The sequence below is a fragment of the Sparus aurata genome, chromosome 6 (assembly GCF_900880675.1).
Source record: "Sparus aurata chromosome 6, fSpaAur1.1, whole genome shotgun sequence".
In the NCBI taxonomy this organism is placed as follows: domain Eukaryota; kingdom Metazoa; phylum Chordata; class Actinopteri; order Spariformes; family Sparidae; genus Sparus; species Sparus aurata.
The window spans coordinates 5,795,310-5,818,669 of NC_044192.1; the positions used below are offsets into that span (position 1 = coordinate 5,795,310).

At 41.7% G+C, this 23,360-nt stretch overlaps 1 protein-coding gene across 1 annotated transcript; it reads right to left on the bottom strand.

Moving 5' to 3' along the window:
- Window positions 1-833: 833 nt before the first annotated feature.
- Window positions 834-21,792, bottom strand: ywhaba (tyrosine 3-monooxygenase/tryptophan 5-monooxygenase activation protein, beta polypeptide a). Its single transcript, XM_030420665.1, has 7 exons — window positions 21,654-21,792; window positions 15,702-15,862; window positions 11,931-12,071; window positions 9,421-9,544; window positions 6,934-7,097; window positions 6,482-6,577; window positions 834-4,307 (listed from the first exon to the last, which is right to left on the bottom strand). Exons 2-7 carry the CDS (start codon window positions 15,852-15,854, stop codon window positions 4,251-4,253), a joined length of 735 nt encoding a protein of 244 aa, XP_030276525.1. The 5' UTR covers window positions 15,855-15,862; window positions 21,654-21,792; the 3' UTR covers window positions 834-4,250.
- Window positions 21,793-23,360: the final 1,568 nt, after the last annotated feature.

Sequence of the window (23,360 nt, forward strand, 5' to 3'; positions counted from 1 at the left end):
CAACTAGGAAATAAAGATAAGTCCTGTTTGCGTTGGCAGCGAACCGAGACATGACTCTCTTCCCACATCCGGTCCAACTCAAACAAAGGAGGGGAAGAGCGCACACACACGCACACACAGGACAGTCGGCGGTGCAACAATGGCTTCAGCGCCGGTGCTGGAAGAACAAAGGCTCAGTCAAAAATGAAACCGGATCAGGACCTCACCTGTAAAACTTCTATTTTTATCCACTTTCCTGATAAACGTAGTTGAAACTAAATTAAATCTTTACCAAGTTTCAATATCTGCACCGTCTTGCTCATTATTTCTACTTGTGGAGCGCATTAAATACAATTTAAGTGTCTGTATTATTAATTTTCCTTCCTGAGGGGGGGAATTAAAAAAAGGCTTGAGTGACGGGTGTCGACCCATTTTGACCTCAGGTCGTTTTTCTTTTTTTTCATTCTGCCGTTTTGTCTTCTGTGAAAACCAAACGAGAATAAAAAAACATTTGCATCTCGCCGTATTTGCATGAAGCAGTTGGGAGAGCAGACATTATCCCGGAGAACACAGCCGCCTTCTGTTATCCTGCTCGACATTTGCATTTCCGTCCCCAAACGTCACGACTCGTTCAAAAAATAAAAAACCCAAGACCTTCGGAGGTGTTGAGACGTGTGTGTGTGTGTGTGGAGTGTTTTCTAACTTTTTTAAAGTTTCTTCCCAGACAAACTTTGTGCATCACCACGTCAGGAAACTCTACCATGAGATAAAAGTTAACAAAAAGAAATTAAAGAAAATACAAAAGACATGCGGCATTAACAGGCTACAGGTGGTAATAAACAGAACAGGGCTGATTCGGAACTGATAAAACCTTTATTTCACTTTAAATTGTCTTTTACATTTTTGTCCTGTTTATAACATGTAAGGTGAAACTAGAGTTGGATTTTTTTTTTTTTTTTTAAAAGACATACACAAATCTAGTATTACGTCAATAACCAGGGTGCGGGGGGAAAAGGTGTTGAAGGGTCATGTTTGTTTTTTTTTTGTCATTTTGTCATTTTTAAACTGGTGTCCTTAAGCTAAAAGTCTAAATTTTCACAACCACGTGCGCGCTAAGCAATAAAACCGTCACAGAAGCAAACTTTTTTTTTTCGTTGTTTTTTTTTGGGTTATTTTTTTTTTTTTATTCCTTTTTTTTTTATTTTTAAGCAGAATACTGGTCAGTAAAAACAAAATGATTTGAGATACCAGATATACAGACAGGCTCGGTGCCACATTCACTACTGCATGGGATCATTTTTTTCCTTAAAAAGCGAAGAATAACTGCCTTTGTTTGTTTGTTTTTTTTTTGTTCAGCTAACGAGAAAAAGAGCGGCAGGGAGGAATTAATTCATTTTTTTTTCTTTAACCTTTTAAACTTTCAGTGCATGAAAACATTTGTCCCCAGCAAAAAAGAAAAGAAAACAAAAAACATTGAGACACGTGACTTTTCTACACCTACAGAGTGGAATGTCGAGATGGTTAATGACAAGGTTATTGTGACACTGAGTGGGAAAAAAAGAAAAATACTCGAGTATTTCTTCTGACGGACTCGATGTCTGTTTCCTAGTCTGTCGTTTTCTTCTGCAAGTTTGCGACTAAAGAGTTTAAGTTCGGGATTTTAACCACAGTTCAAATATACGTACTGTCAAAGATCAGATCTGAAAATGAGCTGGGGAAAGTTACAGCTGACTGCCGAGTGTTTCTCATTTTTGTTTTTAAATAAATGCAGTCGAAAGGATCGCCTAAAAAGATCGATTTGACACAAAGAGCCTGAAAATATTAACCGTGATCCAAACTACAGGTTTTCTCTCTCCCTTCCACGAACAGATGATTGGCTGAGCGGCTGCAGGGAGATTTGGCTGTCGCGGACTCAAAACTGCACCAACAGACGCACTTAAAATAACCACTTCCTTGTTTCTTCCAAATTAATGTTTAACACGTGATGAGTCAGCCAGGTGTGACCTGAAAAAAAAAGGTCCCGTCTCGCATGAAAGCGTTGGATTTAGTTGCGTCTTTCTTGCTGTTGTTACTCAAAGACGCAGATTCTTGAAAATGTGCAAGTTAAAAGCTCTTAAAAGTTAAATCTTGATTTCGGATCTTTACCTCCACCAGGAAGAGGTTTTGTTTTCGCTGGTTGTTTTGTCAGCAGGATTACACAAAAACTACTGAACAAATCTCTACCAAACTTAAGATGGAGGACGGGTCTCGGCCCAGAACAGACTGCATCAACTTCTGGTCCAGATCCAGATTTTATTATCTATTATTATTTATCTAGCAGATTTAATTATGTTTTCATGGAGGGTAGCCTTTTTTCTCCCACCGCTGTACGGTAACAGATACGGGTAGAAACCTGCAGTTACCTCTAAAATACAGCTGAGATCATGGAGATTCAGAAAGGTACCAACGGTGGATCTTGGCGTAGGAATGCAACCATTCTAGTTTGCTTTCGTTTCGAAGGTTTATAGCCTGTTGTTGCTCAAGGTCACAGGAACAGGACCCGGCCTAACTGCCTCACTGATGTTCACACTTTTGGAAAATAAGGAAGCAGGAAGTTTAAGTGAACGATTCCTCACTCGACGCTCGCAGTAGATTTACACGGTGATAAATGACGGCATGCACTCTGGATCACACCATTCAGCAGCGAGCGGGAAAAACTTTTCTAGTCAGAACAAGCAGTTTTTAAAAACGGGGCAAAAATGAGTACCAAAAAATTATTTAAAAATGAAGACCATGATCTGGTCCAAAACGCTAAAAGCAAATAATAATAATAATAATAATAAAAAAAAAAAACAGCAGCTGACTGTAACGGCTTCAAGGTTTTCATTGCAAGCGGGTGTTAACGAACAACATCGACAAACCGTTTTTTTTTTTCTTGTTTTTCCAAAAGACAGATTTACAGTTAAGCTCTAAAAATGTTTTACAATTTTACAGTTTTTCAAAAAACCGGAAAGAAGAGTTTGATTTGTTAACCACACACAGAGAGAAAAAAAAAAAAGAGAAAAAAAGCAACCGCAAAAAGGAGGGGAATGAAAACATGTGAAGGAATTGAGTTTTTAGGGACAGCTGATGTTCAACAGCACCTTGACACGGAGGAGGCGGACCCACAGGGAGCGGGGCCCAGACATTTCAAGATGGAATGTATGTTGTTTTTTATTTGTTTTTAGTACATTTTTCAGATCAGTTTTAGCTCCAAACTGGAAATATGCAGAATGGCGTCAAATTAAACTCGGGGAGGAGGAGGAGGGGGCTGGGGAGGGTCCCGGTTAGAGAGTAAAATACAAAAAATAAAAACGGTGAGTGTTTGATTACACAGCGGGTAAAACGCTTTTTGTTTTTAGATTCGTCAGTGTCACAATACAGCCTTGTAGGAGGACCCTTCTGTATAAACCTCAGCAGAATGGCACTGCTGCTTCAGAAACACACCCTCTTCCCGGCTGAATGTCGTTTATTGACCTCAAACTCCGAGGCTCTGGTGGCAAGGTGGAGGAAAAACTAAGCATCACAGTGTTTGTTGAAAATAAACGGACAGTTTAATAACCTTTTTTTCGTTTTGTTTAAAGTGGAATAAAACCAGCCATTCGCCAGTACACTAAGAAAAGCCAAAAAGAGAAGGGATGGACAACTATATAAATGCATTAAAATCGCTAAAGAGAGGACGAGGGAGGGGAGGGGAGGGGAGGGGAGAGGATGGCGGGGGAGGAGGGTGAGAGAACGTACTGAGATGTTAGGAAGGAGGGAAGAGGAGCGAGGGGAAGAACGGAAGGAATGGAGGAGGAGGGTTAAATGAGGAGGGTAAAAACGGGGGACTGTGGTCTCTGAAAGACTTTAAATTCATTTGTGGTTTTTGGATTTAAAAAAAAAAAACAAACCCTCCCTGCGTGCTAGAAGACGAGACCGGCCAGTGGTTTGAGTCTGCTGGCCTGCCGTGGAGTGCCATGATAAAAAGGGAGGGTGGGAGGAGGGATGGAGGGGTCGTGGGCTGATGGAGTAGTTTTCTCTTTCTCCCCCCTCCTTTAATTTGTTGTTTTTTTTTCTTTAATCTGTGAAGGTCAGGTACTATTCATGCTGTTGGTTATACAGAAGGGAGGTCGGGAGGCTGGGCTTGAAAAAGTGGGACGAGGGAATGAACGGGCTGTTTATGTGTACGAAGAGAGGAAGAAGAGAAGAAAGAGGAAGAGAGATAAAAGGAGGAGGAAGAGAGTGGGGATGGGTTAACAGTGAAGTGCGCTCTAGTTATCTCCGTCGCCGGTTTCGCCCTCGTCGCCCTGGTTTTCTGATGTCCACAGCTGCAGAGAGAGAGAGAACACATCTTTCAGTCATCCTGGCGCCGTAGAAAAGGACGTGACTCATTAGATTTGTTATGATTCACTTGCTTTTTTAGTTTTTTTAATAAAAAGGAGCTCCAGAGAGAAGTTGCGTGACATTTTCCATTCAGGTAGTACTCGGTTATAACCTGTAATATTAAGAAGCTCCCTGAAAAGACCAAAAACCAACAATGAACAGAACTGAACCGAGCGCTAGCGCCAACAGGAAGCGTGTTCTCGTGCTGTTGTTATGTTCACCATCACCAGCTGACTACCCGACGTGAAACCTACAAAAGGAAGCAGTGAACTCACTGTTGACGGGGGCAGCTGACCTTTCCCTGATAATGCAGATACATTTGTTTGGAAACCTGCATGATGACAGCTCCTTAGCTGTCTTGCATTGTGTTTGGCTAACGAAGCTAACAGAGCTAATGCAGCTAACAGCAGCTCAGATTAGAAACGTGAACACAAAACAGTGAATTGCAGTTAAATGTTAAATAAATGTGCGTCAGTTCAGAGGTAAAAATACTTTGTGCACTTTTGATCTTAACATTCATTTCAGGATGGTTAAAATGTGTGTTTTTGGGACAGGTGTAAGAACAATTTAAGTCTGGAGGGAGAGCTAAAAGCTAACAGAGCTAATTGTGCTAATGCAGCAAACAGCTGAACACAGCAGGATTTAGTGTTTCTGTTCAGAGGAACATGTATGATAAATGGCGAACTGCAGTTTAATCTGACAACACAACAAGTTCTCAGTTAATAAATGTGCTAAAGTACTTCAGCTGAGTACAGTTTGGAGGTAAAAGTACTTTGAATGCTAATATTATTAATTTAAAACTGCAGATGATGAAACTTGAGACGTGGAACTGATTCAACAAACACACGTCCGTGTATCCAAAGCCTGATATATGTCTCTTATTCTGTATCATAAACCTCGTCTGTGGTCCACAGAACGGATCGAGTGTTTAGAGTGAAATGCTCACGTATGACACTGTAGTTTATTGCGGTTCGATCTCACATTCACCACCCTGCTGCTGGAAATATTCACTACACAGACAACAAAGGAAACTGTTAAAGGAAATGACCGCATCTCTCAATACTTCCTAATTTCCAACCCCACTTCCTGATGTTGCTGCTCGGCCCCCGAGCTCATTGGGGTTCCTGCTGAAGATGTTCATCTTTTAACAGACACTTTATACTTTATATTCACACCTTCAGTTAAGTGAGCCAAAGACATAAAGTTATATAGAAGATCAGGAAGTCTTTAGAGACGGAGAAACATGTTGGTTTGTTGTTGGTTGTTGGTCTTTTCAAGGGATTGAAGAAGAAAAAATCACCAGCTTTATCCTCATTTAAATATCATTAGATTTTAAATAATTTTACTTAAAATCTACACAATGACATGAAACATTCTCTCTGGTTAGCACATGTAATTCATCATGAAACACATCGTACAGTCGCCACAACACTGATTCTCAACAAGATGTTGGGAACTGATTCAATGTCTCTGGTCTATTAAATTAACATATCGTCTAAAACGACTTAACGTAAAACATCTTTAAAGTTACCTCCAGGTTAAAATCCTCATACTTCCTCTCTAACAGGTGCTCTGTGGTGACATTACTGGAGCAGACACTTTCTCTTAATCTGCCTCATCTTCCGTCTCACTCCAGTTTTACAAATTTTCTGCTGATATGGTTGTAGAAATTTTTGTCTGTCAGCCTCTTTTTTTTTTTCTAGGGCAGCGCAAAAAATAAAACTGATAGCAGGAAGCGTTTACTCTTGGCTGGTACCGGAGCTCAACATGTACCGCCAACTGTTTTGGATCGCTCAACATTTTTCTATCATTACACTTAATTCAGCGATCACTACAAAGACCGCAGAGATGATCAGCTTAAGATAATGTCTCATGTAAATGTTTGTAGGTGATTAATGTGACATTATTGTATTGTGTGCATTCTTTAAGCTTTGGCAGAAATGCGTCTCACCCGTACACATGTTGTCTACCAAAGGAAACATGTATAACTTTGTATTATGTGTTCGCAGTCGAATTAATCGCCTCACGTCAACATTTAACATATCCTCCTAACTTTAGGAAAGAACACAGCACATAAATATATTCACAGATAACTTTTGGTGTCGGTGTGAACACTCACAGTCAGGTTGTCCCTTAGTAGCTGCATGATCAGCGTGCTGTCTTTGTACGAGTCCTCGTTCAAGGTGTCGAGCTCGGCGATCGCCTCGTCGAAAGCCTTCGGGGAGGAACACAAAAGTTTGTCAGACATACTGGTTAAGCTTCTGTCAGATTGACTTCTTTTCCTTCTACATGAATCGAGTGGTTCAGTCAGGTGATGCAACAGTCCCCCTTTCACGTAAAGGTGACTTTGACTGACTCTTGGCACAGCCTGCTCATCTGAACTACACTTTTTCAGAGTTACTGGGGAGTCTGAAAGCTTTGATGTTTGACAATCGTGTCCAGAAAATGGCTGTCAGATGTCCAAGGCCTCCAGGAGCTCAGCAGCTGGCAGGCCGGTGCTCCATCCTGACTGTGGAGGCGGAGCCACCTGCCCGTCACCTGTATCACCATAAAACATTCAAATGCACCCACCTGCTTGGCCAGAGAGCAGGCCTGCTCGGGCGAGTTGAGGATTTCGTAGTAGAAGACGGAGAAGTTGAGGGCCAGGCCCAGCCGGATGGGGTGTGTTGGCTGCATGTCCTTCTTGCTGATGTTGAAGGCGTCCTGGTAAGCCTGCTGAGAGTTCTCCACCGTATCTTTACAACACAAAAGACACAACGGTCACTTTTTTGCTACATGAGACATCTTATACCAAACACGACGTAACTTTACACAAAGAAAAAAGAAACATACAAAGAAACTACATAAAGAAACCAGAAAATATTCACATTTAAGAAGCTGGAAGTTGAGAATTTGTACTCTTTTCTTAAATATTTACTCTCTAAACAACTAAAGCATGTACGCTGCAGCTCTAGTAAATGCTGCCCTCTGAAAGCAGCACCCACAACTCTTTGATACATGGGAACAAACAAGACCAGGAGCCTTCAGCTACAGCAGCAGCTTGTTAACATTAGCATGCTAACATGTTTCCAATGGTAACTGTAACAAGCCAACAACATTCATCAGCTTAGTTTAGCACGTAGCATGCTGATTAGCACTAAATGTCATAATACGTGCCGGCATTTGTTCACAAACCAAAGAATCGGACAAATCCAAATTTTGACCCGATGATGGCGTAACATAGTTACTATAATTCATCCTGTGGGGAACACAGATGTCTGGACCACATGTTGTGCCAGTCCATCTTGTTTATACAGAAACATTAAACTGGTTAATTGAGAACTTTGACCTGCTGGTGGCGCCTTTTTAAAAAGACGGAGGATCAACAAAGCTCATACGAATTCGTCCTCTAGAGAAAATTCAAGTCTGTGCAGATTTTCACGGCCATCTGTCTAATTATTTGTTGAGATATTTCAATCTGGACAAACGTGACGGACTGACCAGCTGAGAACAGAGTCCTGCTGCTAGCCTGGCTGAAAATAGTCCCGTCCAAGATGCCGCGTTACTTCCATGTTAGACTTCATTTACTCTGTCAAACCTTTGTTTCGGGACAATTACTGCATGTCAGGGTCGACCTGCCATCATTAGATAGAAGTAAGTCTTTCGCTAACGTTGTCAGCGTCTATTGACACCTTCCTATGAAGCTAATCATCCAGCCAACATGACGTTATTCATCAAGAAAAGCAATCTGACTAACAGGTTCAAGACCCAAATGACACCTAGCAGTCAGTCCGAGATGTTGCTGTTGGGAAGATATCCCAGACGCTAGCGTAGTAACAAGTTACATAAAAACATGCCCAGTAGAAACCTCAGAAAGGTCAGACCACCGTGTTCAACTCTTTAAATGTGACAGTTACGCCCAAAAATGACCTCAGAAAAAAAAACAAGTTTTCCGATTTCAGATATCGACACAATGCTCATCAAAAACACCTGCAGTCTACCAGAAAGTGACTGTTGGTGCTTTGACTTATTGCCGTGACAATCAGAGTCAGCTGATTGATAACCCTGGCAACAACAACAATAACAACAGCAGCAGCAGCAGCAGCAATGCATTGAGGGTAACTGTCTCTTGGCAACAGTCAGAATGAATCTTTCTCACCACTGATAACGGTAGCGAAAGGATATAAATAGACCACAAAAGAATTGGGCAAATTTATCTGTAAACTATCTGATGGTTTTGACCTTTTGAGGAGTGACGACTGTAATTCTTAATCCCGGTCTCACAGTCGGCGTCTTGTAAAACCTTGTTATGACTAATGTGAGCCGATGACCTCATAGCTGAGAATGTTCCCATAAACGCTGATGCTTCTTGCGTCTTTTTAACCCCTTCCTCCCATCAGTCTCCCTTTTTACAGAAGAGGACGCACAATCAGCTTTTTAATGTCCTACACCATCTGCAATTATAAGTAAAAGCTGCCTTTTGTCTCAGCCAGTTCTCTCGGTCTGTGCCTTAAAGCAATCTGGCAGTAAATGCAACGCCGCAACAGGCTGCTAGAGACGGACTTCTCAGGGAATGTGATTCTGATTTCCATGGTGTTTTGCCACCAATGACAGTTGGTCAAGACTCAAGATAAGGATATAATAGTATCAGCGGATCACCAATTAAAAAAAGAACTCCTCGCTCTTTTCGCCATAAAGGGGTCCCTTTGCTCCAAGTGATAAAAAAGGTTCACAGCGTGCTGTTTATTAAGAAGGAATATTTACACAGAGCCGCACGGCAAACAGCAACTGACTTTTGTTTGAGCAATAAAAAGACACTCTGGTGATTGATTAGCTCAGGTCCACACTGAGTTAGGAATCCTTCCTTTGACCGGGTTGAAGCCCCCGCCTCAGCAAACACCACTCTGCTCGACATTAGTAAGAATCTCACTGAGCTTCAGGGCTGCTGCACAACTTCAGTTCCACTGAATGTCCAAAAAATGATGAGTTCAGTACTTTAACTACTTTCTCCACCTTTAAGAAAAGAACAACAGCTTGCTTCTTTATATGGTTTTCAGGGGCTTAAGCCCAGATACTCACCCTTCTTTGAGTCCCCAGAGGCCACCTCTGACAGGTATCTGAAGTAGTCTCCTTTCATTTTGAGGTAGAACACCTTGCTCTCCGCCTGAGTTGCTTTGGGAATGAGGAATTCGCTGAGCAGGTTCTGAAACAGACAGACGACCAGAAGGGTTTTATAAACAAAGATAAAACCGGGCCAGAATATTCTCTGTTTAAACAGCGATGGTGACGAACAAAGAAAGAAAGGGGGCACAAGCACGCTGACAGCTTGATTACAGATGGTTTTACTTAACGTGTGTTTGTGCCGCAGCCTCCGCTGAAACCAAACCTGTGACAAAAACAAACACCGCCACCAATAACAACGAAAGAGGAGCCTCCCAAAACCTCAGTTGTTCCTGTGTGGACACACAGGGGACGCTGACCACGACCACTCGGAACATCTAGCTTGGTTAGCTGCATGTATCCCTGTGGTTCTGGTCGTTAACCAGTCATGAGCAGCTACTGACGGGCTCCACAGCCTCAGGAGGGAAAGCCATCTTCTGGCTGTCACCTCGAATTCTGGCTGCCAGTACGCGTCTTCAGAAGTGCTTGTTAGACGGTCGAATAGTTGTCAATAGTAATATTTTTTCTCGGCACTTCTACCCATCTCTGCTCCTTCAACTGTTTACAGTGCCCACTCAGCCTGACAGTAGGCGCTCAGAGGTTTGCTCTGTTGGTGGGTGTGTTACAGACTGCAGAGTGTTCAACCACAACATGACGGGCAGCGGCATCGCTCTGATTCCTCGTTGCCATCCAGCAGTCGGCACCCGATCGTGGGGGAGTTTTTTGCAGTGTTGCACCCGTTGTGGTTGTTCCATATATCATACAGGGCTGGTTGTAGACTATGACAACCATTAATATGAGTTCCTTTTAGGCTTCACAGTTATTATTTTGACTTGGGCTGCAACTGTCATCGTCAATTAATCTGTGGATTGTTTTCTTGATTAATCAATTAGACTAAATATAGTAATATACGTCCATCAGTTTTTTCCTAAATGTCTCGTTTCGTCCACATTACAAAAGGTATTCCGTTTACTGCAAAAGAGTAATAAAGAAACCAGAGAATAATTCCATTTAAGAAGCTGGAATAGAGGAATTTTCACTTTTTCCCTCCCTTGAAAAACTCCTTAAATCAACTGATTATCAAAGTAGTTGACAACTAATCATTTAATTATTGCAGCAAAACTAAAAGTGTTCTTCTTACAGGAGTGTCGTTCGTGAATACTGCGTTACAACACAGTTCTCTCCCTCCGTTCCAAAATAGAACGATTAACATATTATTGGTTAAAACAAAGTACATTTAGGTCGAAGTAATTGACATTATTTTTGTGCTGCAGATGCATCAAAGCTTCCCTCCCTCTCCAGGCCTCCTGCTGCTTTAAGGACAGCATGCCTCCACCCGTCCTTCCTTCCCTCCCCTCCATTCCTACAGCACCACATCACCGCAGAGGCTTCCAGTTTGACCTTGAAGATATTATTAGAAGTCTGCTCAGGCACCAAAAATCTGTGTCGGGTTTGACCTTGAGCGATTTCTGTTCTAACCTGGTCAGGACCCGGCATGGTGAGGGGTTTTCACGACGCCTCGGCCCTCTCAACACCTGAGCTGTTGAAAAACTGCGGGAGATTTATTTTCCACCAGACTTTTTGAAAGCAGCACTTCTGAATGCCAAACTAGAGCTGCTGAATGAAACTCTGAGCTCAGTCTACTTAACCTCAGCTTTACTTCACCGCCGTTTAGCCGATGCTCTTATTTAGAGCAACTGACCATGAACAGTTTAAAGATGACTGAGCAAATCACAATTTTGCACAATAATGTATGGATGACTAGCGGTGCTTTCCAATGAATTAACGCAACAGATTCATGCATATGTTGCCCCTGTAGCCACATCGGCTGCATTTCCTCCACACAACAGCGCTATTTACACTCCGGCCTCAGCTGACAGAGTCCACTTTAAAAAAAGGAAGTAGTAAAAAAAAACGGTTTGTAAAAAGTAATCATCTAAAAACAACCCTCGTCTTTTTTTAATCTAATGCAGGAAGTCCACCTCCACCCTCCGCAAACAGACAAACTATAGGAGACGTCACGTGATCTGTGGCACCCCGTTGCCTTTTCAAGTGAAGCACTCTTTTGCCTCGGCGTCAAGCGCACGCAGAAATATGAAGCAAAAAGCACCCCGAGTGCACAAACAGGAGAAAATTAAAGCTTTGTTTGACGACGCTAAACAGCTGCCAGTGCCGCTGCTAGCGACATTATTAGAGCCTCCACGAGTAACACCATGTGACTCGCCTCGCAGCCAAGAGGGATCAGCTCCAGTGTACTTTCGTCCGCCAGCTTTCCCTCTTCCTCCTCTGCTCTCCCTTTTTAATACCTTCTGTCCCACTCTTCCCAGTCCACCCGCCCATCATCGCCACCCGCCACCACACCGCTCCACTCTCTCCCCATCCTCACACCCCCTCACTCCCTGCCTGCCCTTTCCCATCCGTCTCCGTACCAGCACGTCCTGGCAGATTTCTTGGAGTTCAGCCTCGATCTTCACACGGTATTCGCGTGCCATCTGCTGTTTCTTCTCGTTCCCCTCCGTCTTCTGCTCGATGCTGGAGATGACGCGCCAGGATGAACGACGGGCCCCAACCTAACGGCAGAAGAACAACAGAAAAACTGACGTTAAAAAAAAGCAACATCTCATACACATGACTGCATAAACACAGCTAATATAACACATAATGATACATATTTCGTGATTAAGACCACAGTTTTTTGGTGTACTTGAAGTTGTCTTAAGCCTCAACGTTATTTTATGCAGGGTTATTAACACCGCCAAGGAGATAATGCTTTGAACCCTGGTCCGTTTGTTTCCTGGTTGGTCCGTTTGTTAGCAGGACTTCACAAAAACTCCTGAACAGATTTCCACGAATCTTGGATGGAGGGTGGGTCTCAGCCAAGAATAGCCCCCTTAACATTTTTTGGTCAGATCTGGATAGAAGGACGGTCCAGGATTTTTTTTTTCTCGCCGTCTTTGAAATTGCATCCATGGATCTTGATAAAATCTGGCATATTTCAGTAGCTGGTATCTACATGTGAGGGTCTTTGGGGCCTTGGTGGAGGTTTGCACTCTACTGAGTACTATTCTAGTCATTTATTCTTTTAACTCAGCTCTATTTGTCATGAGTTAGACCGAGCTCGAGACATGAAACTTTGACCTATAACTGAAAATCATATGCAAATGCCTTAAAAGAAATATGAATCCACTCAGTTTGACGGCGCAGCAATAATTCAGGGCCAAAAACAAACTTTCAAAAACAGGCACACAAACACTGCGAGTCTGATACATTTGAAATGTGACACATATTCAGCTTAAATTATTCCACAAGAAAGCGTCTTGTTGATTTTTTTGGTATTCATACTCTAAAAAATACAAATCAGTTATTAAAAAAAAGGGTAAGATCGCTCAAAGACAATTAAAAATGGGGGGGGCTCAGCAGGAAACCGGTCATGATGCATATTCACCTTTTTTGTTTGTGAATAGTTGCGTTTCCGCCCTGACCCACAGCGGGCGCCACTCCTGAGCCAAGAACTTGTACCTTTCAACCCCCACGGAGAGAATTCCACCAATTTATCACACTGGATCATGACTCATATTGTCTTTGAGCAACTGGGATTTAACTTGGTGGAGTCATCCTGCCCGTGTCCTGAAGCACTGTCCAGATTTAACTTCTTGATTCAGCAGCCAAGCATATTTGTTGCCGGCAAAGATGATATATTGCTTTTTTGTGTTTCACATGTATGTTTTTTCCGACACATTTCACTGAAGTTATAAAAGGTATGATAAATACATGAGTGAGAAAAGAAGAGACCAGGGCAAAATTATTTGAATAATGTCAATCAGTGGTTAATCATTTCAAGCCTACATAAAACACTAGAAGTCTTGATCTCAAAATAGTATTATAGCAGTAGTTTAAAGCACATTTTAAGGATTAGGATGCGTCATTAATTTGGTCAACATAAACCTCATCCTCAGGGTTGAGGGAAGTTAAATTAATTTAAGATATCCCTTCTTTGGCTCATTTTCATTCTTTATGTATTCACACTCCGTAGTCTCTCATAATGTCCCACCCACACTGCCATCTGATTGGTTAAACACATGCAACTAGTACATGTGGGCGTGGTCAACCATACATCGGTACATAACTGAAATGAAGCCGAGTGCACTGGCATATATTCAGACAGCAAAACTGTATTAAATCAAGCAAAAAAGTGGCCCGATGATTCAAGAAAGCTACAAAGAGAAAATCTTCTCTTCACTTTGTGCCGTGTGTGTTGCGAACGAAAGCTTTTATTCTTAGCTGTTCATCACATCTATACATCTTTAGTGGTTCGTGAGACAAATGTTGATGAACGTTCTCAGTCATCTGGGTCATGGTTATTCTACGTGCTTGTTTCAGTTCTGAACTGTTCAGCACTTACAATTCGTAATACAACATTTTTGATGCACTGTGGGGAACATATAATAAAATAGTAAAAAGTAAATCTTTCCCTCGATTAATTTACTGTTTGATAGACATGACAAGATGTTATCTGTTTATTCCAGCATACTGTACATTCATAGATATGAATGTAATTAATCCTTTAAAACTGAAACTAGCTGGATTGACCTTGTGAAGGACGACACCTGCTCACTGCTGCCTGTGGCTTTAATGTGGGGTCATTATAACTAATTGCTTCTGTCGACAACCGAAGGTTTGAATCGCTGTTTGCAGCTCAATTTCACGATGATATTCAACTTAATACAAAGCCTTTCTTTCCCATCCTATCATTAGAATGTGAAAGTGCATAACGGTCTTCTTCCTTGTCATGTGAGATAAGTGTGGTTGTTCTTGTTCCATGCCCTAAACTAAAAACGTACCCACAGAGTGACTTGTGCTATTGCTTCTGGTTGGATTACACAGAAACATGCAACAAAAGAAGTATTGAGTGGTACTCGATGTTGGCAAGCTTTAAAAAAAGAATTCAAGTAAATCTCAATGATAAATAGAGCAGCAGTGCTGAAAAAAAAAAAAAAAAAAAACCTCAGGCTGTTCTTACATAATTTGTGCTCGACTATAAAATCTTCACGAAAAACAAAACACAGAAATTCAAGCAGCTCAGCAAAGGGACAGATAAGACATTATATGAAGAGATGCTGAATGCAAAGACTGTTACTGTCACTGTCACTGTACATGCTATAAATACACATCAGAACGCAGGCTGTTCTAAGATGCATTACGCACACTGAAGAGCACAACTATGTCTTGTAAAAATAGTGGTGTTTTAGTAAACGACGAGCCCAGACAGGATCAGTTATAGCGTTACAGCATGCAGTCGAGCGCTGCAGCCTGTGCCTTGTGTGCAGTTGCCCCGAACCACCGCAGGAAATCTTTCCAGAGAAAAATTTGGCAGTTATTTGAGAAAGAACAGACGCCCTGACTTCGGAGGGAGATGTTCCCAGCTGTCACAGGAGTTAAATCATGTTCTTGAAATACACCGCATGCGTTTTTTTGTTTGTTTTTTCTTTTAAATGGGTGTAAAAATATTGTAATAAGCAGTGCTGTGTACTTCAGTCCAGTCACAACAACCAATAATTACCTCCTTCACAGGGTCGATACTGTTAATTTCACATCTTTGTATTTTAGAACGAAGTTAACAACCTAGAGTTCATGCAGACTTGTTCTTCATCATATACTGGTGGAGCACAAACCAATTTAAAGGTGCATGCCACCAACTACTGTAACCGAGTATGTAGATGCTGCACTTGTTAAGTCAATGGCTTCAAATAATCAGCTCTATTTATTGGCTAGAATTGCAACAGTACCAATAAATATCTGATATTATACATTTCCTCATCTTGGGGTGAGAATGTATTGGTCCAATATTCATCATGCATCTCTAGTTTCTTCTAACATTTGTCTTAGAGATGCAGAGATGAAGCATGATAGTTAAAATTTACCAAGCTATCATTCGTGCCACTTCTTAATAAAGTTTTGCAGCTAATTTGAAGTTAATTCAATGTTAACTCAACCAACTCCTTACGTTTCTTCTCTCTCTACATGGGGGAGGTTCTCATTTAGGCATCTTTCTTCTTCTAGTTTTGCGAAATCAAATAAAAAAAATTGAATCTAATGCAAACTGAACCAAATCAGGCGCCAACTGTAGAGTTATATCCCAAGCATCTGCAGATTTGGAGGGTGGAAACAAACAAACAAAAGCCATTAGATGGATGCCATACCACGTTCTTGTAGGCGACAGAGAGCAGGTTACGCTCCTCGTTGCTCAGCTCCAGGCCCTGCTCCGTCACGGACTTCATGGCAGCCGCCATGTCGTCGTAGCGCTCAGCCTGCTCTGCCAGCTTGGCTTTCTGCACCAGGTCGTTCTTATCCATTTTTTAGGCTGCAGGGGGAGAACAAAGGGGAAAAAAAGACAGAAAGAGTTTGTGTTTGGACTCGAGCAGGGAGGCTCTCCATATACCAGCTGGAACAGGCAAAAAAAAAAAGGAAGACCGAGGAAATGAGTAGAGAACGATAGAAAGTGTGAGAAGTATGGGCGTGCAAGATCTGAGGTTCAGTGACAGAAACTACTACAGTGGGATCGCTACAGTTTTGGGCTTGTGGCACTTTTTAAAAGCTGTAACGTACATAAAGCTGCTCAACTGTCCAATACATTAAACTAGCAGTACTGGTCAGGCATAAGCTAATTAGTGATTGGATAAGATCACATAAAAAGTGACAAATAAAATACCCCAGGAAAGACCTAACAGTGCTTCACTGTGTCAAAAACCCTTTCAACTTCTGCAAAGTGGCTGCTCCCAGTGACTCCATCCCCAGAGGCTTCCTACTCTCCAGATGATTCTGTAGGTCTAAGTAGGCCACAGCCTCGCCTCCATCTCCTCTATATCTGCACATCACACTACGGACTCTTCACAGTGAGCTTTAACTAGCTTTAAGTCTTTACATTTGCATACCTGATTCATTTTAATAAGTTGTTAATCACTACATTTAAACTCACTGCTAACGAATAAACCGTCACACTAGAGGTAAAATGTTAATAACCCACACCAGACTCCAGCTTCACCCTCACATCTGCACACTACCAAGTGTGAGAGCTTCTTGGTTCACATGCTTTGTTTAGAGACCACCCTTCCACCAGTCGAACATTCAAAACACCACCCTGATGTGTCCAAGGATCCTGGAAGCTTACCTGACCTGACCTCCCTGAGGGGCAGGGGGGTGAGGATGGGGTTTCCCTACGGAAGGCAATGATAAACAGAACAAAATTAAAGCATCAATCTTTGGACTTTGTGTGGTTTTGTTTCCTGTACAAATTAAATCTCGTCTTCAACCAAAGTTGTTTCAGTGTCGAGGATTTTAGTTGCAGAATTTGGATTGATCTGTAAATTATACCGTCTGACCCGAGAAACTCAATGTTGCTACGGAAACCAAATGACTGTGGTTGACAGAAAATCAAAAATAAATCCAAGCAATGGCACACTTTAAGTAACTCCGGTTTGTGGACTGACCCTATCGAGTGCAGCAGCGTAAAATAACACCCACAATATTGATCAATCATCAATTCCAGAGGTGTCCAAGAGTAATAAGGTGGTCGTTTAGCAAAAGCTCCTTCCTGCAGCTTTAACAGTATCTGGAAGTGTCTATATCAGCTATTTTTTTTCTTTATGCACTGCACATTTTCAAGTCCTGCCACAAATTCCTGATTGGACCGAGGTATATAGAACCACAAGAGGACATAAATGTTTTTAAGCCACTCCTGCGTGGATGAGGCTTTCTGTTTGAAACATTCCCTTGCTGGAAAACAAATCTCCTCAATCACAGCAGATCATTTTCCTCTTGGAATTTTGTTTTTATTGCATTCATATCACATCTCCACCTTCACAAGCAGCACCTACACAGCATCACATGCCACCACCAGGCTTCATGCTGCGCTACAGTACTTTGCTTCAGCCAAAAAATCTCCACTTTTCATTTTTTCAGTTCATAGATATTTCCTCCGGTTTTGTTTCAGCGTTTACGACATCTTCTTGCAGACACTAGACGAGGTATCAAGCCATGTATTTCTGCCACAGCAGCTCTTTCTTCTTTAGGCTCACTCTGCTGTTTAGTCCCAACCGGTAAAAAAACCAATGTCCGATGTCTTGTCTCTCAGCAATGAAAATCTATCACGGTGGCCTCCGTCACAGGGGCTCTTCTCACACAGACAGCGAGTATGACATTGTTTTTCAACGCAAAAGCATCCTAACCACGGATATAATAAGGGAAATCTGAAAACAGCATCAGAGGCAGAACCCCAATCATTTCCATGAAAGATACTCACTGGCGCGTGAATCCACAAAAGCTGTATTTCCTGGGTATAAAATGACCCTTATCGTCCTACTGTGGGGCTCACAGAGCGCACTAAAAACGTTCACTGGCTGAAACTGCTAACCTCCAGTTTAGCCAACAGCTAGCTTGACAGTTAGCTCTACTAGATTTACCAAATGTTATTAGTAGTCTGACTGATATATCTGTTGGCTGATATTGGCCTATCACAGATATATTGTAATCGCTGTATGTTGTCGATATCGTGCAATATGAAAATGTTTGGTTTTAAAGAACAGTGCAGAAACGATGCATGACATGATTATTAATCATTACATTTCGAGTTTTAGTTCACCGACTTGTTGAAACGTCCTGCAGCAGTCCTGATGTGTGTATATCAGTCGGTGTATCCATATGGGGATTTTTTTACTACCCAATATTGGTGTTGGCATCATCCCCAAAAACTGCATATTGGTCAGGCTCTGGTTATCAGACTGAATAGATGAAATAATGAAAATGAAACGGGTAATTTCAAGGGAGCTGTAAAACCATTTCTTTCATGGTATAAGCTCATGGAAAAAGTATGCTGTACTTTGTCAACTGGCTTCACAGCTTATTTCTAAAAAGTAGGTGAATTTGTAAAGATTTCAGTTGCAAAAACATCCAGTGTGTGCTTCAGTATTGGCAGTGTTTCTTGACAAAGACTTAAGTGAAGACATTATATAAGACTGTTGGGAAACTAATGTTAATTGTAAAGCATGACCTGTAGGAGACAAATTAAAAAACTTTGTTCACAAAGTTTGATCCTCTTATGAACTCCCCATGGTTTGCAGAGTAATTATTAGCCTCTCAGCATGGAGCGCACCAATGGCACATTTCCAGTGCAGATTCAAAGGCTGAATCGTAAAATCAATTAACGCAGATATTGAGTGCAGTTCCATTCGTTTACTGAAAAACGACATGAGACCATTAGTGATTGGGATCATTATAAATTCAGGACACCCATTTCCTCCATTATCCCAGTACTCATTGGGAAGAAACCGGAGGTCCCATCAAACTCACAATCGTTGTGTTGAGGCTGACAAAAGGAAAATGTTACTGTTTCGTCGCTGCCAAATCCCCAACATGAGTGTCACGATGGTCAGTTTGAGGTCTTGATCTGAATGTGAGGTATTTTAGCAACATATTTTAATCACATTAAGAAATTTCTATAATCAAGCATGTGACTGAATTCATACTGAAAGACCAAACCAGTTATAATAATGATTACGGGGAAGGGTGTGTTTTACAACTCTAAAATAAAGCATTAAATGAATATTAGGATGCAAATTACTTAAATGTCTAAAGTCTTCATTTAACGTTGATCTTAAACATTAGTCAAATAATTGATGAATAATTGCGGGAAGATTCTGCAAATTTCTGACAACCAATTAATCATTTAAGTCACTTTTCAACCCCAAAAAATTACAAACACATTCCTGCCTTTCCACCCGTCACATGATCGTGTACTAAATATCTGAATATATGGCCTGGGTTTGGTGAAAACACAGAATTTGTGTGTATCAACTTTTGACATGTTGTCAAAAAAAAATGTACCGTCGCCAATTAACCACATATGATCATCACTACGCCCTAGTGCATTGAGTTTTGTTCATTATTTGGGAGAGCTGAAGAATTTTATGCATTTTAGGAAACAGAGGTATTGATCTAAGGTGGTTTACTGGTGCTTGATGTGTACTACCAAACATGACTAAATGATGCACTCTCATCATAAAAATACAACAAAAGATAAGTTTCATTTTGTAGACCAGTCACAAATAGCCATTTTGACTCTATTTTACTTATGAAAAAGACACTGTCATGATTGGAAACAAGTTTGCTTCAAAAAAATGAAAGTCACTCTGCAGATGAGCGTTTCATTTCAACTGAATATTGTCGCACTTCTTCGTGTGTATTTCCTCATCTTGTCTTATTACATATGTTTCAAGGTTTATCAGGATATTTTTAAAAAATTGACGTTATCATCTTTGTACATTTGCTAATCTAATGTATTGACTTCATCCAGTTAACTGATATCAAAAATATATACACATTTGTAGTTTATATCTATGCTCATGTTTGTCAGAACATGTTGCAAACGCGCTGGCTCGACCAATAATACCCTTCTGTTCCCATGCCTTTGAGATTTATTGTGACTGATCATGTTAACGATGATGTAATACCGTAATAATATGACATCATGCTTTTTTCAGAGACAGTTATCATACTGTGGAAATCTCACACCATTGCATCTCTAGCTGTGTGACCATTAAATCAATTAAATTCGTATAAAAGAATATTTTCATTGAGGTGCCTTTATCTGCTCTTTCATTTCATCACTCACAGGTGTTTCACTTGAACAATAAATTGATGCTCCATTAAATATGCACGGATATGAATTATGTACGATGTCAATACCTGGAAAATAGGAAGTTTAACAGGCTTTGCACGGAAAACGATCCTTCAGGCTACATGTGGCATTCACGCATTACTGTCATTTCGACAACCGTGTTTCATTTTAGCACATATTTAACATCCTCGAGTTAGCATGTAGCATCGGGGTGGCTGCGCCTTCTCACGGTTTGCAAAGCGCAGTGGCGATACCGCCGCAGTGACCTGCACGTCGGTTAATATTGATTCCAACTTGGCCTCTTCGGTCAGCCACAAATCATCTGGCTCGCCACCTACAAACTCAACATTAGCTATGCTATTATCCAACCAGCTAGCTACCTATTCTGGTTAACAGGCTTATGCGCACCGAAGAAAAATGGGGAACGCCACCTTCAACGGCAAAACCGGCCGAGATACAATGAAGAGATAAAAAAAAAAAACATCGCCCCAGAAAACGTTTTGACACAAGCGTGTAAAAAAGCAGCCTTCAGGCCATGAATATTCGGGGTTTGGCGTTTAGTCGGCCTGCGAACAGCTACGCCCTCCTTGTCGCATTCCCCTGCGGAATTTTAAGATGGAGAGATAGATTACCGCCAGCTAGCATGCTAACCGAACGTCACAGAGCGGACGTTGGCTTCAACCGTTAGCTTAGCTCGCTAACGGGACCTGACCCAGTTCAATCTTGAATGGCGATCCAAATACGTGCAGTTACACCGAGGCAGCGAGCTGAAACAGCTAGAGGGTTACATACGGCATCCGTCCCCGGTCACCACTGCAACATGGACACGACATGATATCGACAGAAAAACGTTTTTAAAAATGTGCATTTGAGAGGAAACTCCCGGGGAATAGGGAGGGTGTGTTAGCATCCATATCGCTCCGCTAGTTACGCCATGACGGCTCTGAGCTAAAGACAGCGGCAGTTGCGCTGTTCTGCCAGATTTCTGGATAATGAGGCCACATATATCGGTCGAGCGGGTACAGAAGCAGCTCACTGCTAGCCTTTCGTTATTCACTGTGGCATGCACGTAGCGACTGGCTGCTAAAATGTCCGGGCGGCTCTCACAACGGCCTGGCCGCGGCTTGCTAAGCTGTCAAAATGGCCAAACTCGGGTGCTGCTTCTCTCCCCACCGTACACGGTGACCGCGCAGCACGCATGGCATCGACCCGCGTCTGGGCCTTCGAAATCAACGATCTATAGCACATTCGACAGCCGAAGGACGCATGCAACATCATGGCAGGTGTTTTGTGGGTTATTTCTCGTCATTTGGCCACAAGTCTCGGCCTAAAATCCTCACACCCAGCCCCTTAACCACAATAGGCACCTTCCGCCGCAGAGGCAGGGAATGGGGCCACCGCTGGGGCTGCTGTCCCCCCACAAAGACCCTCCGTATCCTGCGCATAAGACAATAATCGAGTGATATGCAAGTGAACTCACATTTAGAGCGTACTAGGAATCCCGATTTTATTCTCTGAACGATGGGAGTTTATCAAGCCGTCCTCCGCTCGCTGCTCAGGGTATTCAGGGCAGTACCACTTCCGCCTGCTCTGACACTTCCGCTTCCTCTAAACCCCACCCCTCCCCCCGCCAGTATCCATGGCGACCGCGCCAGGGGGTTTCCTGAGCATCTTGCGAGGGGCTTTGACGTCAGGAGGACCATGGCAACCGCTACAGGATGACGTGCGCCGGTCTCCGTGGCAACTGTCTCCATGAGGCCGCTGCTGTCGTATCTGAGTTCAGCATCGTGTCAGCTGACACAGCTTTGTGTGGGTTACGCCACCTACACAACCACTGCAAACCCTGAAATCCAGTCCATCAACAATCATTATCTCCACAATACATCTTGATCACGGATTTGTCTCATTGATTTACTAGTTTTTTATCATACAAAACGTAAAAAGACAGACGGACAGACAGGAGAAGATGGAAGCTGTGACTGAAATCTCCTTGTTTCCTATATAATATAATATAATATAATATAATATAATATAATGTAATATAATCCTATCTTAATATGTTGGCCTATTGTTTCATCTGAAATAATATTTATTTTCATTTCATTTTATCCCGGTATATATCTGGCAATGCAGATTTAGAGCATAAAAAATACCTTTTCGTAATTAAATAAGCAAGCATTAGCAAATTCATCAGCATGTCAATGCTACGATTTATATTATTCTATTGATTTATTTATCTGTTTTGATAGCAAGTGTTCAAGCGGATAGATAGATAGATAGATAGATAGATAGATAGATAGATATGTTGTTAATGAGAGTTGCTGTGCATTTTATGTATTTTTTTTATAATTTCCGATGCCCAATTTATGCATCATTGTGCTCCTTTTCTTTTCCTGTTGTAATAATCTACTCTGATCTAATGCTGCACCACCAAACATATTTAAATGTTTAAAAAAATTAAATTAACATATTTTTTTCATCTGAGCTATGATATTCTCACCACTTTCCAACACAAAGTGAAGCCTTTTACCAGCAGATAGGCTAATTTCAGTCTGTCACACTCCCTCCAGTCAGGATTAAATTGAGATTTCACACAATTGTGCGTCGTCAACACTTCACATCATCTCTGACAACATTTTCAGTTATGTTGCAACCATTTGTCAGCACACTAAAGCAGAATAAGGCATGACTTTTGACATGGTTTGCAATTTATTCTTTGTAGAACATGAGACAAACTGTCTATCTATTGGTGTTTTAGGAGATGAAAAACGTAATTAACTGTCTAGAAAACCATAATTGTCTTTACCAAATTATGTGGATAAACACTGAATAGTTTCTGGGTTGCTATCTAAAACAATATAAATAAGAGATTTTAGATAATAATCGCAAAAAAAGAGAGGGAAAGAAAAGCAAGACGTGGCTCAAGTGGGAGTAACACCAGAAAACAAGACCAGGCAACTGGATAATCAGCTAAAGTGAGCGAGCAACCAGGAAATTATTAACCAGTCAATAAATCGGTAAATCCAATCAGCCGGTGACGTCAGAAGTCGCTGATTGAGTCAGTAAATTCAGAATGTCTGAGTGTAAATGGCCTGTGACTGATTACCTGAAAACCTTTTGTTGCTGCTGTGCTCAGTGTGGGGGTGATGTCAGATCTGTAAACACTGCATACTCCAGTGTTTACATG